The sequence below is a fragment of the Columba livia genome, chromosome 2 (genome assembly GCF_036013475.1).
Source record: "Columba livia isolate bColLiv1 breed racing homer chromosome 2, bColLiv1.pat.W.v2, whole genome shotgun sequence".
NCBI classification, from domain to species: Eukaryota; Metazoa; Chordata; class Aves; order Columbiformes; family Columbidae; genus Columba; species Columba livia.
Window position 1 is genome coordinate 37,906,788 of NC_088603.1, and position 17,917 is coordinate 37,924,704.

The 17,917-nt window shown below is 38.5% G+C and overlaps 1 protein-coding gene across 5 annotated transcripts in view; it reads right to left on the reverse strand.

Moving 5' to 3' along the window:
- Positions 1–17,917, reverse strand: part of ANKRD28 (ankyrin repeat domain 28) — a 130,645-nt gene that overhangs the window by 75,926 nt on the left and 36,802 nt on the right. For 3 of the 5 annotated variants that reach the window (XM_065051446.1, XM_065051447.1, XM_065051449.1), the window contains one exon: positions 4,965–5,048. In XM_065051446.1, the coding sequence (XP_064907518.1) occupies positions 4,965–5,048 (84 nt within the window). Of the gene's footprint in view, positions 1–4,964; positions 5,049–6,136; positions 7,755–17,917 lie in introns of those variants that run through there. The other 2 variants (XM_005504409.4, XM_065051448.1) reach the window with 2 other exon arrangements.

The following is a 17,917-nucleotide window of genomic DNA, read 5'->3' on the forward strand; positions in this document are numbered from 1 at the left end:
GGCTTCCTTGTTCTTACACTGCACTCTCAAGTCTGCAAAAAAAAGCAGTTACCCAACAGTTCATCCCACAAGGTTAAGTATAAAGGTGAAAGCCAGGAGACCATACATTCATCATCTATTTTTTCTATTTAACCTTTTAAGACTTTGCTGACCAATACCAGCATCACCAAGAATCTTTCCTGGTTTTTAAACTGTGCTTTAATTTCCATTATGCATTCCTAAATTATTAGGGTATTCAAGACTCTCAATAACCTAGTTCTCTTGGTACACAGAACCAATGATATATATGAAGTCCTAGACGTATCACGAGACTAACAAAACAAATTTTCTTCCTCTTTCAACATACTTAATGATAAATTTTTAAAAAATCAACAGAAAAACAAATAAGAGGCCATATCTTACCCTAGAACAACATCCATCAACATTCTCCTGGTACGCAAATAACACGAAGAAGTAGTTTTGCAAACCCACACTTGGCAGGACTGGGAATGGAGCCTAAAGCTCTGCTGCCACAGTCATCCATGTAGTGATCCCACCGCTCAAAATAACAGGCATTCAGCCCTCCTATTTGTATCTACCACTTCACTGCTACCAGATCACAGGCCTTGCCAGGGCCAGGAACAAAACTTGAGATTCATGGGCAATACTTCATTGCTATTGAATACAGGTAGGGAGGGCAGACAAGATTGCTTGGTTCTGTGGTTTTATTTTGGTTTTACCTCTTCCCAAAACAGTAGCACAGGTGAGCTTTTATTTTCCTTTTTGAAGCCATTAAATTAAGAGCTGTGCTGGAGGTCAATAGTCCAGAATAGAAATAACAGAGATAACACTGGTTGCTACAGTCCTCAGTACAGTATGTGGAATTTGATTTCCCCATCTTACATTTTATGCTGGAAAAAATCCCACCAATTCACTTATAAGGCAGCTCTAAAATATGTTTCATACTTAAATCTATTTTTAATCTCACAAAGCACAATGAGCAGTAAGATACAGGTGTTTCATGTTTAAGTCACTCATCACATATGTCAATACAACTATGTATTTTAAGCCAGAGCAGGGAGCACTTCTGAAGATTGCGAGGGATCTGTGTGATTTTGGGATTCCTCCAAGAAGAGCACTTGCCTGCCTTTAGCAGGAGAAGAGCAAGGGGCACACTGACACCAGCTCCAGAGGGGATCAGATGTTTATCCCCTCGGCTAAGATCAAGTGCAATCTGGTTATAAAAACTGCATATTGAGTTACCTCAAGTATCACTTTTTATGGCAAGAAATATTATCCTAATAGGTCTAGGAGGAGGAAAAATTGCTCTCATTTTGAACAATCATTTCAATAGTCAGATCTGCAACCTTTAAATCATTTTTGACAGTGAGCTGGTATTCCCTCCACAGAATTCTATTCTTAACAAGTAGCCAAGGTGAAATATTCCATTTTCATGATCTTTTAAACTGAACATACATCAGAAAAGTTTTGGTTACAAACAGAAGTGGGATAATTTGCAACAGTAATAGGCCTCCAAATCTCAAAAAACCCCAAATCCTGATTTATAAAAGGCAGTGCTGAAATCATTTAGTTAGCTAAAACTAACTGCTGAAAAGTACATAAAATTCAAACCAGCCATATTAATCTAATCAGCAAAAGCAGGAAATGTTGAGGATCCCCATTAACTAATAAAGAGATATTAAATGTCTGAGTCATCACACAAGATTTTCCGTACTGCCAAGTCTCTCAAAAGCTCAGGATGGTACCAAGAAATAACATTTTTTTCTAACATATAGATACATATACACACACAGAGCATAGCGAGAACAATATTTATAACAGAAACTATAACAGGCTAGACATATGTGATGTGTGTGATTTAAGCCTGATGCATGAGATAAGCAGCTATAGTGTCCCAAGTTTTCTTGGAGATGGGGAGGGAGAAGCGACCCCTTTCCTTCCATTTTTTCCATTAACTGGAGCCTCAAGAGAGTTCACCTTCTAATACATTTGAACAGAATTGCTATAAATCAATTTTGTCTATAAAACAGCGGCAAACTTCCAACCTGCAGAGAAGGTAAGCCTTTTTGAACCACAGTTTAAGCAGCTATGGAGACACACAATTTGCTCTTCCTTCACAAAAGATTACAGCTGCAGAGTGGAATACAATACATACTTTCTAAATCTAGACTGAGCCTGTGACTCAAGGCTGGTGTGGCATGAACAGAGAGAGAACAATCTTCTTCCTGAAAAAGCCCGTTTGCTATCAGTACATCGTCTCACAGTCACACATAGCAACTCGTGTTATGAAAGGCCACCCATCTCAGAATCTAAATATAACACTATGGTAGAAGACATCATCTGTTTTAGGAATAAAGCTCTAATACAGCCCAAACGGGGTGCAGTCTTTAGATATTACCATAATACAAAACAGTTACCAAAGCCCAGCTTTGGGAAGCCAAACACACAGACTCCACATAGCTTTAAAAGAGTATTAAGCCAATTGATATTAAAGGGAACATACTCTGAAAGTAAAAAGGTAAATGAAGTTGGATAGTAACAGAAGGCGAAAAAAGTACCCACATTTCATCAAGACAACTTCTTAGATGAATGTTACTGTCACAACAAAGACCTACAGCAGCTCTGTCTTCAGGTCACTTCTGGGCAAAATTAATTTTCAGAACTCTGCTAGGTCTCCAGTTACAGAGTCCAGCCCATGCTCAGGGGAAGGGATGAAGGAAGGAATCTCAACTATTAGAATACAAACAGCAAAATAATTAGTTACTCTTGAGAGAGGGAAAAGATTCTGCAGAGGCACTGGAGGGAACAACTCCGGAATTCAAACAACTCTACTGAAGCACTTGGATAGCAAAGTGGAAAAAAATCCAGCATACTCAACTGCCTAACAGAATCCACAATGGTCAAAACAGTTTATCGTGATCCTTCTCTGTATTAGAAAATATACATAATCACTTTATTTTCTTCACTTTTTCCCTCCTTCTGTCCACATCAATTTATAACACATAATTAAGGGGACAACTTTGGATCTAGACTTTGTAGGAATATTTTCCCTCCAGCTAAGTACACACAGCAAACGAAAAACTCAAGGAAAAGAACAAATACACACAGAGACAAACACAAAGAAAAATCCACTAGGCAGTTTACTTCATTTCTACCACACAATGAGAGAATTTATATGCTTGGTTAGTCCCAACAAACAGTGTTTCAATGGGTGTGTGTGAACATAATATTAAATGCTGTAGCAGGACTAGGACTGCCATGGTAGGATGAAGTGATCACATGTGAAGGTGGCTGTGAAAAAACAGCATATTTGTTCTGCCTGGACTCTAAATGCACCTTGGGTGTTATTAGCCTAGGACACACACACATTCTGTCAAAGGAAGATGTATCCACAGAGAGGGATAAAAAAAATTAAGATGTAAAATATAAAAAAACCCCAGATTTTTAATATTCCTCCTATGATGTTTTTCTTCACTGTAACTACCTGGGAGTCTGAAGACACCCTCTTCAAAGACATCAAACAATCACAGCACATATGCTGACTTTGCATTTATGGACAAAATTTGAGACAGATAGAAGACGACACAAAACCAAATCACTACCACATACATAATGAAACCTAGCAGAGGCTTTTGTAACAATCAAAAAGCCAAGAGATACTATGTTTACAGGTACTATAGCTATGAGTGCTAAACCTGACTTAGGCATGGAGGAACAGAAATTAAACTATACAGACTAATCAGCTTTTAAAAATAAAAATGGCAATGTGACCAGAGTGTACATATGAAGAGACTGGAGGGATACACAGCTAATGCTCTCATAACTAAACAGAAGATTAAGTCTTTTGATATTGTATAATCCATCATACCATCTTGCTTAAGAACACGCAAAAGTACTGAAAAGGAGAGGAAAAATGTGCAACCTTATCAAACAAAACTTTATATTTGACAGCAAGTTTATTTATACAGGGTCATACCCGAGCTCTTCAAGACAATGGGAGGACTCCCTACACTTCAGCTGGCATTGATCAGATGTAAACACTGTGGAATGCTTTTAAATGTCAAAATACTCATACCAAACTAAATACTTGCTTTTGGTTTACATCTTTCAAGAAGAAAGTGCAAACATTTATCATGATCTTACACTGGCCACTATATATCAGCTAGATGTTAGTCTTTGTTTTTTAGCATTGCTCTTGTTCTCATGCATTTGCAGGAGGAGCAGCTAAGTAGGTTCTCATAGTGTTGAGCCATAAATGGTTTATGTCAGTCTGCTTTAAAAATCAAACCAATTCCTAATCAATGTAAAGAGTTTATGCTGTATTATCTTGCATAGTGTCAAACGTATTAGAACTTTAATAGAAAGTAAATATAGTAACTGCATGCTGTTCAAATGCTGAATTTTACCCAGTGAAACAAATGCAATTTTATTTCAGTAGAATTTTTAAGTCTGCAATGTCCAAGTTTGCAGCACTGCAAATAGGACATATAAACACAATTTCTCATCTTTACTTATTAATATAATCATTAGGCTTCCATTTTTAAAATCCACCCTTAAACCTACCCATTGAAGCTCCAGACTTCTCTTATAATTCTCTAATGTACACTATATGCTGTTTTTAATTTGAAAATAATCAAAGTCTACATAGCATCACACTTAACCAGTCTAACTTTCTAAAACGTCTGATGAAACTGTATAAACAACCCTTTTTCAGTTATCCAAGCACGGCAGAACTAACATTTGAAAGGAATATAAAATTAGATCTTTACTATCAACACAAATCTACAAAACTACACTCTTTCTTCCAAGTGGTCGGTGCAAGTATAGGCTTTACTTTGCCTGTTACATAAAACCAATACAATTCACAGCTCACTAATTAGGAAAGTTTTAAGTGATTACTACAGCAGAAAGCGACATCAAACCAAAGTTAAAATGTATTCAAAACTAATGATGTTTGTTTTTACCTGAAAATTAACATCTTCTTTCTTAAATATCAGTGCTCGAACTTCATCGGGATCTCCATTAAATATAGCTTGAACCAATGGCGGCTGAAATGAAGAAAAAATAGATCTTAGAATATAACCCCATTTTTGTTTTTAGTAATACGCATATTTTTTGATACATAACACAAACACAGATGATGACAAAATGAAACATCCCAGGCAGTGAAATAAAGCAATCAGCAACAGTATTCAGAATTGAAGAAAATCCAAGTTTTAAAAGCCTCAAAACATGAACATACTATAAGTCAATGAAATATTGAAAAATAGGGGAGCCCAGAAGACTAGCTTGTAACAGCTGAAAAGACAACTCCTCATAATAAAATTAAAGCTGATATTACATGCTGCAAATTGTATACAATATAAGCAAACAAACCCCTTTTCCATTAGCAAGTTACTAAAGTCACTAGAAGTTTTTCACCTGTGTAAATAAAATGGGAAAGCAAAGAACATCAGATAAGTATGGTAACAAATTCATATTCACATACATCTATTACTAAATATAGCAGGATTTCTTAGTTAGAAAAGCTGCTGAGGTATGCTAGCAAGATTTAAGTCAGTCACTTGACAAAATAAAATAACTTAAAGCAATAAAATCACAGTCCCCGGTGTTGATAGTTTCCAGAAAGTGGTAATTTGAACGTAACAGTTACATCAAGATTATGACTTCTGCTATTTTTCATTTTACCTTAGAATTGCTCTTGCTTGATGTACACTATATACTCAAAATAAACAGTTCTCAAAATAAACACAGCATATTATTGCAATACAATGATTACATCAGTTTCTAAAGTGGTACTGCATAAATGTACCACAGCAGAATGAGGAGTGGAGCGAGGAAAAAACATTTGCTTCAAATACAGTTTACAAAGCCCCCTAAAATCCTCTGCTGTTCTACAGGAGCTGAGATCTGTTATTACTGCACCCACCATCAATAAAGTTACATGCTAAAGAATGAGCCCTTGCAAATATTAATTCTAGAACTAAGTTTCAGCTTTCTCCCTCTTTAGTATAGACAGTTTTTACCACCTTGTCTTGTTTCAACACCATGTATATGCATGTTTATCTTACGGAAATTACTATTGGTATTTGCAACAGTATTAGAAGCAGGAAATATGCCAACAAACATGTCTTACCAGCACATTTCCAGGGGGCGATGGACGTAAAGATACATTTTCCTGAGGTAATTGGGAAATAAATGTGGGAGAATCATCTTCCACCTCCTCCAAAACAACAATACAGACTCGACTCATTCGATCCGTTTGAGGAAGCAAAAGCAAACAAAAAAATGCCAGCAACAGTATTTTTGGAACCAGACCGCAGGTATCACGACAGGGACCATAGAGGAAACACTTTCACCTGTTTTGCATCCCCTCACAAACTTGTGAGTGCTACCGCTGGTGTATTAGCATTTAAAAAAGGGCATTTCAATCCCCCCCTACACTTCATTTTTCAGACTTAAACACCCTGAGTTGTTCAAGACAATGCTGAAAAAAAAAAAGCTGTTCTTTGCAAAGTAAGATCACCCTAAGCATCGAAACCACAATAATGAAACTGTGGAACAGTTGATAAAAATATCCCAAGATCCAGTTCCATCCGAACAGCACTGACGGTCGCACACAGCTGTCCTTTCACAAGCAAATTTGTCTTTGCTAATGTCACAACTTCCACGTAGTCGTCCTACCCACACAGTGCAATCATTATTGCAGAAGACACAACACAGGGCTACCAAGGACAGAACAAGGAACAATTGCCCCGGGAGAGCCGGCCGCAGCTACACCCAGCTCCTGCAAGGTCAGTTTTAAACCAACCGTCACAGGTTTTCTGCTGACTGAAAATAAACGCGCCTTCTGATCATCCTGTCATTCTACAGCCTCCTTTCTCAATGTCAAAAACAGTCCAGCCAGAAAAATGCATCTCATTTCCAGCAGTTACTCAGGACCTGCTTAGAGGAAAATAATTCTCTCCCATGCAAGCAAAATATCTGCAATGTACAGCACGGCTGCAGCACATTTACATGCGATGAGTCAGACCACAGGGACAATGAACTCCTTGAATAATATTGCCGGTTGGATTCAGCCTCCCCAAACGACAGCAACGCAGCCGGTGTTACTCCATCAGGGACACCAGCAGTGCAGAGCGTTCATTTTTCCTTCCCCGGGAAGTATCTGCAGCTTCTCCATCAGGGACCACGGTAGGCAGAAATGCTGTTGAGGAAGAATGCTTCAGCAAAACAAGCTAGCTACCGCACACAAAAGCTCAAATTACTGCCTTAGACTTCTTCGGCAAAAGCAGTTCATCACTCAAGTGTTTCTTTTGATCACCATGTGAACGCAGTTCCTGTGATAGTCTTCATTCAGATTGAGAAGGAGGTGAAAAAAAGAAGGGGGGAAAAAAAAATAATCAGATTCCATACATCTTCTCTGAGCCAACTTCTTTATCCAAACATCTGTCACTGTGCCAACGTGATTCTCCTCTTCAGTTAGAGCTTCTGCTTATCAGCTTTTTTCCTTGACAAATTAAATTACGCAACCAGCAGATAGCCTTGTAAAGCCTTAAAAAAAGGAAAGCCTTGCTGTCCGAGCCGGTCCCTGAAAGCGGCGGGAGCAGAGCAGGAGCTGCGGCCCCCGGCAGCGTTCCCAGCGCAGCAGCCCGGCGAGCGGCGGCTGCAGCCTGGCAGGATGAGACTCCTCGTAATGCTCACATGTCACACTTACCCAGCGCCCAGCCGCTGCTCCCCATGCAACTTCCTCCGGCACCAAAAAACACCCGCCTTTTTCTTTCTTTTTTTTTTTTTTTTCGGGGGGGAGTCTTTGCAGTTACGTCTGTGCCAGTTCCGTGACTAACAGCTAAAAACGTAAAAATCCTATAACTGAAGAAAGAGCGACTGTTTAATATTTTCCACTAAAAGCCGCAAAGAAATCTGGTGCACTGGCTCTGCTGACTAACAACAATTTAGTCAGTAAACAATTGTAGCATTTTAACTGCTCTCATATGGCACTGACCACAGCAGCAGAACAGCCCTTCTTTAACTCATTGAAGACAAGAAACTCCCCACATAAATAACCTGAAAATTAGGTGAAAATAAAATCTCAAAGTAATCAGTTGCCAATTAAAAAGCCAGCTATTAATGACTAAACCCGTGTTTTTTGCAACTAGTATAGACAAAGATACCCTCAGCTGGAAAAAAATTGCAGTGAGCAGAATCTGAATATAATAATATTAATATTATAATAGCATTCATGTAGTAATAGAACAATAAAAATATAACATAAAGCCTTACAACATGCTGAATAAATATTTCAGCTTGAATCTGCCTAAATGGTGCTGGTTTGTGGGTGTATTATGTAAATGGCTTCTGTCAACGTTGCTGGATAAGCTTCAGTGTTACAGGAACAGAGGGAGGGTTTTGTTCCTGCCATGCAGGATGAAGGCACTTCTGATATCCTCCAGTGTCTGGTAGAATCAGAATTTGTCAATGGTAAACAGGCTTGTAGCTCTTTGGATAAAGCATCTGCACTCAGGTTTCACACAAGAATGAAGGCAGAGAGAAAGACAAGTTTAAGTGGTATATTAAATGGTCTGGATATTAATAGACATATTGGATTCCCATCTTTGGGGGCCACAGGCAGGAAAAGCCCACATCATCACTGTTCTGAAATAATGTCTATGGCAGCTTCACTGCAACACAATATATTGCTTAACACACCCCCTACTGACACTTCATGCAGGTGAAGGGTTTTGGAAGGTCAAAGGAACACCTGAGCCTCGGGTTCCCGAGCTCAGGGCTGCTGGCCTGGCACAATATCACCCCAGCTTCTGACTCACCCGCAAATTCCAGATATGATCCAAATTTCCCGAGTGTTCTCGTTTACAGCATGTGACTAACAAATATCTTTATAAATATAGTCCGTTCATTATATAGAGACCAGGTGTTTTTGTATTTCATATTTTTGGTCCTAATTATGAAAAAGCAATGTTTTATACACTACACTGCCTTGTTCTAGCATTTCCACCACTTATTGTAAAGAAACAACACATATTCACATGAATAGCTATGAAAACGCACATTCTTCTTGGCCACAGCAAAAACAGTTTAAATAAAAACATGAACATCCTCAAGGCTCATCCACTGCAACACTACTCTCTGCTAAGGAACACAGCAACCACAACCTAGAAAATATTTCGCTTTGTATTTGTGAAAAATGCCCTAAGGAATAGAATCTGTAGTTCACTTTCATAACTAAACATCCATTTAGAAAAAAAACATATTATAAAAACAAACAAACAAGTTGGTTTTAAGTCTACAAGCAAAGTACACTGATAGAATGCATACTTGGTTTCCATTCTACGCACACTTGCTAAATAAAGGTAATCTAGCTAAGTTCCTATGTTCAGTGTAAATGAACACTTTTTGAAAGCAAATACGTTTATATAGTAACCAAACGCTAAGGGTTCCACATGCTTTCTTTGGAAGTACAAACTGGACATATGTTGCTAGAGATAACGCTCAGTTTAGTTCAAATTATCTGAAAGTGGTCCGGTTTTGACCTTTGCAATTAATGCTCCGAAGTACACTTTAAAAGTCAGCTAGAAATTCAACAGTTACCATAAAAAAGTACAGGACTTCGCATTCAATTAATGGTGAAAATTCAGAAGCGTTAAGAATATTTTAATCTACTCTGGTAATATCACTAGAAATCTTACCTATAATTAAAATAAAGTTAATATAAACTATTTCCAAAACAAGTTAACATATATCTTGCATAACATTATATATTTCTGAATGGCGACACTACTATGGTCATAGAGTTAAAAGCCAATACATCACAGTTTGCATAAGAAAGAACCAACAAAACAGAGTCAATACTATATTGACCTCGATAACAATATAAACCACATAAGTAAGCAGACAAAAAAACCTACTCACGCTAGGAATGTGTGTGTGCAACTACTTCCAAAAGCAAAAGACAACCCAGTTCTGGAAACATTTAACTTTTGCTGACAATGAACTGACACTTGGAGGTTACTTAAAAGAACAATCTACCACCCTCCTACCTACCCCCTGCAATTGAAAATAGTGTCCTCAGCTCAACGGAAACGCCATCTCTAATCATCTCTTCTTCTTTCAACTCCAAAAACCAAGCTAGGTATCTCTATGTTTGCAAAACTGAAAGGCAAAAGCTGAAGTTCACAATTTTACTAAAAAGAAACCAAACCAAGGTTTCAGTTTTTCAACAGATTATCTACGGCAGTAACTTTCAGTGGGGAAGAACAGATAATAGCGGCTGAGAATGAGGGCAGAGTAAATTCAAGAGGATTAATTTAAGCTTCCTCTCCCTAAACTAATTTAGGAATCATAACAGATCTTTGCAAAGGTATGTAGAAAGAATATTGTGTCTCTCAAAAAAACCTTTTCAGCTTATCTTAATAAATCTTAAAATAAATGAAGACAGCAGGACACCAGCATCCATATCCTTCAAAGCCCTCAAAAGTTTCCAGATTAAATTTCACACTCCTATAAGAAAGTTTACTAAAGAAGTTGTAGAAAAGAGTCAAAAATGGCCTAACATTAAAAAAAGAGTAGAAAAAAGAATGCCAGGTCTACTGGGGCTTGAGGGGTGATCTATCCTATAGCCTCCACAACGTCTGAAAGCAAAATAATAAGTCAATATTTAACTCTAAAATTGTAAGGAGATTTGCAATGAAGACAGAATAACAAGACATTGCAAGTGGACAACAGTGAGGACATGCAAGAAAGCTTTTGTGGTGATATGATAACATTTGCAAATAAAAGCACTGTCATTTTCAAATATTTGTCTTCACGTAAATCAAGTTCCAAGAGGCTTCCATGTCTGCATATAAAGAGAATATGTTGCAACAATGTAGCCTGCAGGTTATAACATGAATGAGAGTGGCCATGTCTATACCAGACAGAAAAAACGTGAATGCTGAAACAGTTTAGCTAAAAGTATTAACCTTTTCTATAGATCTACCCTTCTCTCTAGGAACTGATGAGCAAAGGGACTGTAGCAGCCCTGTTGATGATACTGAAAATCTCAGTATCAACAAACCTAACAAAACAAAGATTTCTCTCTTGCCAATCAGCATTTAACAAGTCTTTTCTAGGCTGAGATCAATCCAACTGGTTTAATATGAACACTTTGCATAATTAAAGAAATAAAGGAAATTGTTTTGTCATGTTCCAGTAAAAACAAACAAATAAAGCCAAGTAAGGCTTACGAACTGTTTTTTAAGCAATCTATATCAGTTCTGCAAGACAAAGACCTAAACTACAGATTTCTTCAGCAGAAAAAGATTGCCTGTAATAGCTGCAGCTCTAAGTGCCTGGGCATATCCCAGTATAAGCAGATTTTTATATAATTTACCTAGAATATTTACTAAAGTGTTGCCCACATACAGACTGGGATGAGTGTTCAGCATCACCATGAAGTTAAGCTGCAATGTTTCTGGAAGCCTTATGAGTCACTCATCTGAACTCCTCTGCTGTTTCCTCCCCGCTCCGGAGGGAATGAGGTGGAGTCAGGAAAGAAAACGGTCTCAGGCAACTAGAAATTACTACCTTTCTTCCCAATTTTGCTCTGTTTATTCCAGAGCACACGCACAGCTGGGACACAGACAAAGGAGACTAATTCTAACCTCCAGACTCCATGTATCTGCTTCCAAGGAAAAGTCAATTATCTTCGCTTCCACCTCCCACATACCATAGGCAGTTCTCACTTCTGCTCCTCACGCATGTATAGAGCCTCAATTAATCAACAGAACTTTCTTAATTCAAAGAAAATACATGACTACATAAAACTTCACAATTAATAAAACCCAGTAACTGAATAGACATCTTGGCAAAAACTGAGGCACAAATACGGCAAAGAAGAAAAATAACCCAACATTCACTCTAACTTTTCTCTATTGGAGTAGCATGAGAAAAATTAACAATGCAAAATGCATGTTTGTGATTGAGATCTAAACTTAATTTGTATACCAAAACTGCAACCTTTTAAAAATGCTTCAGAAATATAATTTGATCAAAGAGTAATTAAAAAAATTTCAAGTGTTAGAAGTCTGTTTAGCAATTTTCTAATTAAGACTTGCATATTTTATACATCTGACACATCTTACAACTACCATAGTGCAAGGTAAATCAATACCTTTAAAAAAAATGTATATATCTCTGATATAAAAATGTGTAGTCTAGCAATCTGTCTAAAGAACTGACATTCCTTAAAAAACAGAGGAGCAGATACAAAAGTCCTATTTCTCTTTAAAGAAAAGTGGAAATACAAGGGAACAGAATGTTTTCTCATGATTTTCTAGGCTAGGATGTCACCCATGACTCTTCCCTTTTTATTAAGGCCAGATTTAACTTCACTGGCAGGATTTTTCTTTTTGTGCTTTTGTAGCGTACAACCCTGTAATCAAAATCAACCACATATTCCTACACTAACAGGCAATACATAATAGAAGTCCCCTGGTGTGTCTGACCTCAGATTCTCAAGGTACTTAATAAAAAGTGTACCTGCTCTGGCTGGTGGCTCCCATTGATTCATCAGCTGCATCTGACAGCAGTCACCTCCCTGCCTGTTGACCCAAACGCAAGGCAGAGCTATTATACCCAACAGCTTTCCAAAATAACCACCATGCGAGTCTGATGGTGGCATTGTCAGCCCCATAAAATAAACTACAAGTCAAAACAACTCCAGTTTCAGGGCAGAGGGACAACATAAAGATGCAGCTATCCACATACTTTGTTATGGATAGTTAGGATAAGTCTGCAGACATGAAGACAAATAGATGTAGACAAACAACTTTATATAGTGTGGTGTGGGTTTTGTACAGGAGAGAGGTTGGTTTTAAAGTAAATTTTCTTTTTGGGAGAAGGTAAGTGACAGAAGACAACTTCTGTTGGAATATAGAGATGATATTATCTTAAAATATCAGTTAAATCAAAGACATAAGCCAGCAAAACACTTCAGCTTTTGTTAAACCCACACAAGCCCACATTTATTAGCGGTAGACTTATGTTCTTATTGCAAATATGACATCTTTTAAAAAATGTTTTCATTACCCCAAAAGCAAGGCCCACAGACTGGTTACAGGTATTTTCATCTGTTGGCAAAGCAAAGGCAGAAAAGACACCAATAGCAAGAATACTTCTGGCCTGCTTAGTTCCTTCCAGCTCAGGCCATGTCCACAGCCAATTTTGTTTTCTGGCACTCAAAATGGTATCAATTACAATAATAACCACAGTGTCCCTTCCAGGAACAATTACTGAAGGCAGCAATTTCAGCTGTGCACACCAGCTCTAAAAGCAGAGTTGAAGGAAACAAACAAAACCCAAAAGCTGAGTCTCAGCAGCCTCTGTTTGCTCTTTCACACGTCAACCACCCTCTTCCAGCACTACCCAGCTAGTTGCTGGGAGATGAGACTGGACAGGAACGCAGCAATAGCTGAGCAAAAAAAACCAACACAAACCCAAAGACATGAGAAGACAACAACCCACTGTCACAGCTGGCATTGACAGCCTGGTGCTTCAAGAAGCGATGCTATTACATCTTCCCAAGGAGAAGGAACAGATAAAGAGAGCTTGGCTGAAGCAAATGAATGACTGCAGAATTCCTCATCTTAGTTTCATACCATCTATCATGTTGCCTTGAAAATATTTATACTGATAGTGCACACACTCTTATAAATTAACTGAAACACGATTCTACTAAATTGTATTAGGCAAGCTGGTAAAACAACTAAGAGAATTCCCTTTGGGAACAAAGGCACACGCATACACCAAAAATAATTACTACACCTCCTTTGATCTACTTTTCTCCTGATCTATGGTAATGCTCTGAAGATGAGCACAGGAAGTGCTGATTTTATGTATTTCCCCTTTGAAAATTTCTTCCTGCAATACTGCTTCTGCAGAGAAAACAGAATCAGGCTTATCATTTATTACAAGAACAAAACAAAACAAAAACCCAACAAAACAACCTAACCCACATCACAAAAGGTCAACATAACATTGTCTTATTTTCACCATACAACAGGATTGCTTTTCCCTCTTCTGTAGGTGTTCTGGGGCTTGCAAATAGAGTGCACAGTCTGGGCTTCATGGACAGATGCTATAATGCACAAGATCACCTTGGGTCTCTCAGGGGCTGCATCCTTGGATATCAGCAGATCTTGGACTTTTCTAAAGCACAGCATAGCATAGCAGGCTTAACAGCTTCTTCATGCTTTTGTGCACTGAAACCAATTCTCTACACCTGTATCCCAAAGAAAAGAAGCAATTCTCACCCATCAGCTGCTTAATCAAAAAAAAGCCAAGTGTGATCTTTCATTGTTACATGGGAAAAGAACAAGTCCCATCTTCCCTGGGTACAGATGCTTTTGGGAGGTTTTGTTTGTTTGTTTTAACAAACTGCTGTTTCTTCAGCAGATGACAAGGAATCCATTACATTTGGTCTGTAGGGCCAGTCAGCTTCCCCACTGAGGCTCATTTAGCTGTTATGTGCTACAAGACAACAACCTTTATCCTCACTTTGCCTCTTCCTTAATTTTGGTTCATCTGCTGAAGGCTGGAAACCCCCTTAAAGGAAAGGCAGCACAATGCAATGCACACAGATTCAGCCCTGCACAGACCTGGTGTTGAGATCAAAAATTATTACAGCAACAAATTTTATCATTTCTTCATTAAAACTCTGCTGGATTGCCATACTGCTGAGCTTCTGAAAAAGCATGTTAGTCAGGTAGATTTCTAGAAACAAGAGTTGCTCTGCTGTCTATGACGAGTGACCAAACTGATTCTATCATTAACTCCACTCCAAATGATGACATGTAAAAGCTGTCATTGATGAGCTTGAGATGACAGACAAATACGTTACTCCTTTCCAAGTCACATCCAGGTTATTCGTCCCAATACCGTTCTTTAATGCAGATGTGCCATTCTCCTCCTTTTCCCCTTCTATTCCCCATATAAAATTCATTAACCAACCAATTTTTTTCAGCACTGTTTCAGTTACACTGGAGTATGTATCACTTATGAGTTGTGCTCTAGAGACCTGAATTTGACTAAGAGCACAGGAAACTATGGAAGAGATTCAGGTTCATAAAAGAAGTCTTCATTTTAGTGGGTGAGAACAGTAGCAGGTAGGCTTATAAAAATATAACACAAACCCTAGTGTTCTACAAGACCTTCTACAAACTTGAAAAGTGATTCTCACAACTGAATTTTTATTCTGTATCCCTTACAGAATTTAGGCAGAAAAGTCAAGTGAGTTGTGCCAGTCCGTAGAGGGCTTTCACAGTTTTATGTCGCCAGCCACAGGAATCCTCGTGGGTAAGTTGCCGTGGTTACAAAATGTTTGCTTTTATACATTTGTCTGAAATTCCTATGGAATTCCCACACGGCCAAATCCAGCAGCGGCTGGGAGTGCTCCACCAACATTTAAGAACTTGAGTCAGAAATGCGTACTGCTTCCGTTCAGACTATTATCTGGGAAACACTAAAAAAAAAATGATTCATACCATTCGGAGCAATGGAAGGGAGGAAACAAACATCATATTCAACTATTTAAAATGTTCAGTAATGACTCACATCGGCTTAGGACATTTCCAGAATCAGCTGCTTTTCTCAAGTAACACATTGCTTTTGACTATTGAAGAAAATAAGCTGTTGGCTATTCAAGATAATAAACAAGACCAATCTGCCTTCAACAGAACCATTCAAATATTAAAGAAGGAAGGGGAAGGTTTCCCTCCCAAATGCCCACCCCCCCACAAAACACAAAATACAAGAAGCTCAGTGGATTATATTTCTCTAGGCAAAGGTCAGAAAGCCCACCAATCCCCAAATGATAATTATGCCTACTTAAGTTTTTTTTTAGCTGCATTTGCAAAAACCAGCTTGCAAGTTTTGCTACAGCAAGTCTGTTACCTGCCTTGTTTCAGCCGCATTGGTGGGGTTTTATCTCACCCTTTTTTGCTCGGACTCACACAGTTGTGTGATTTCAGCAGCCAGTACTAACAAAACATTAATCCAGGAACGGGGGCAACAAGATACAACCAATTATGTGAGGAATAATGAACAGCCTGTGAAAAGCTAAGGAGCGGACACAGCAATGCATCCAAAGAAAAGTTACACAGCACTCACTGGGCTCCAGTGATTCAATGACCAAGAGGGGAAGTAACAAGGGTTGGACTGAGGAAGGAAAAAAACCCAAACCTAAATGAAAACACTAAGTAGGAGCAGCTGTAGAAGTAATATAGTCTGTTTTTCCCCTACCAGATGAGCACAGGGAAGTGGCCACTTTGCATGGAAGTAATTCCTGTCTACCACTCCCCATGTCCGGACACCTTTGGGAAGGAAAGTTAAATTAGCTTTGAATGTCTCTTGGTTAGTCACTCATAAGCATAACATTCTGATAAAGAACTAAAGCATTATCAAGAGGAAACACTATATTTAGAATGACAGGGTGATAGCAGCAAGTATTTTCTCAGAAAACCACACAATTTTTACCATTCAAAACAGCTAAAATTTTGTCACAAAGAACAACAAAACAACTTCAAAACACTTATCCTCCATTTCCATCACTGCTGAAACTCTCCTAGCGGAATGTTTCAGAAGCCAGTAATACTCAGGGAGGAAGAGGCTGAAATACTAATAGCTCCAAAATTCTCAACCTTAAAGAAGAAAAAAGAAAAATTGCTGCCTTTAACCGTTTTTGTTCAGATTTTCCTGCTCATTAGGCATGCGATGGCACAACCTGCCTACCGCTCAGGCTCCCCCTGCCTGTCCCACCCAAGAACAAGTGTTGTTGGGGTGCAGGGGCTTGGTAGTGAGGGCTTCTTTGTTCCAGGATGGGGTTTGGGAGGAGAGGGTACTGAGTACATTGATTAGTTTTCTTAAAACTATTTTCTATAATTCAATTGAAAACACATTGTCATGCAGAGGAGTAATACAAGTTAAAACAAATTGATAAGTATTTACCTAGTGCAATACTAAAATGCATATAACAATCCTACCAGTGAAACACTTGTAAACCAGATTCATGTAGATATGAATACACACCGACCACAGAAGCCACAGTTCAGCTGTCTTGCTCACATGTGGGATTTTGTTTCCATACATACCGTGGAGACAAAATACTATATGCAACTGAGCAAAATAAAACCTAGTTGCTATGGATACTACTGCTTTTATATATTTTATCTGTTTTCAGTATGTAAACGCTCAGCATCACAGCATATGAATTCTTCAGATTCTCTTTAAAATAGTGTGTGGGTCAATAGCTTCCTCAGGTACCAGGGTTTGCTCTTTGGGGGAGGTTAAATTTCCTAGAAGTTTTAAGGAATTCCTTACACCTCCCTCACGTCCAAGAGTGAGCTCCCTTCTGGCAACTGGAAACACTCTGGAAAACACAGCTGGATAAAATCCACATATTCACACACACATACACACGCTACTACGGAATGAGAGCATTCATCTGAATCTTCTGCAGCTGCCAAAACCGATGGCCTTCCCCAAAACTGAGCAAGAGGAAATCCAGCAACAGCAAAGAATCTTCCCCAGCTGCTTCCAACCTCGCCAAGGGTCCTGTCCTCGATGCCCAACAGGGAGGCTGCTCCCAGGACGGCTCTTACATGTCACTTTAGAATAGGAGAATGTAAGCAACATTTATTCTTAGAAGTTACTTTTGCTATCATTTTTTCAGTTCTGTCATTTAGAAGATTAAAAAGCACTTTCCTTAAAAAGCTGAGCAATCCATTATGGAATTCAATTTCACCAAATATAACTAAGTATGAAATTAGAGCACTAATTAAAGTTTTACCAGCCTAGAAACTTCTTTGTTTGGGTTTTGTTTGTTTGGGGGTTTGGGTGGGTGATTTTTTCTCTTTTAAGTGAC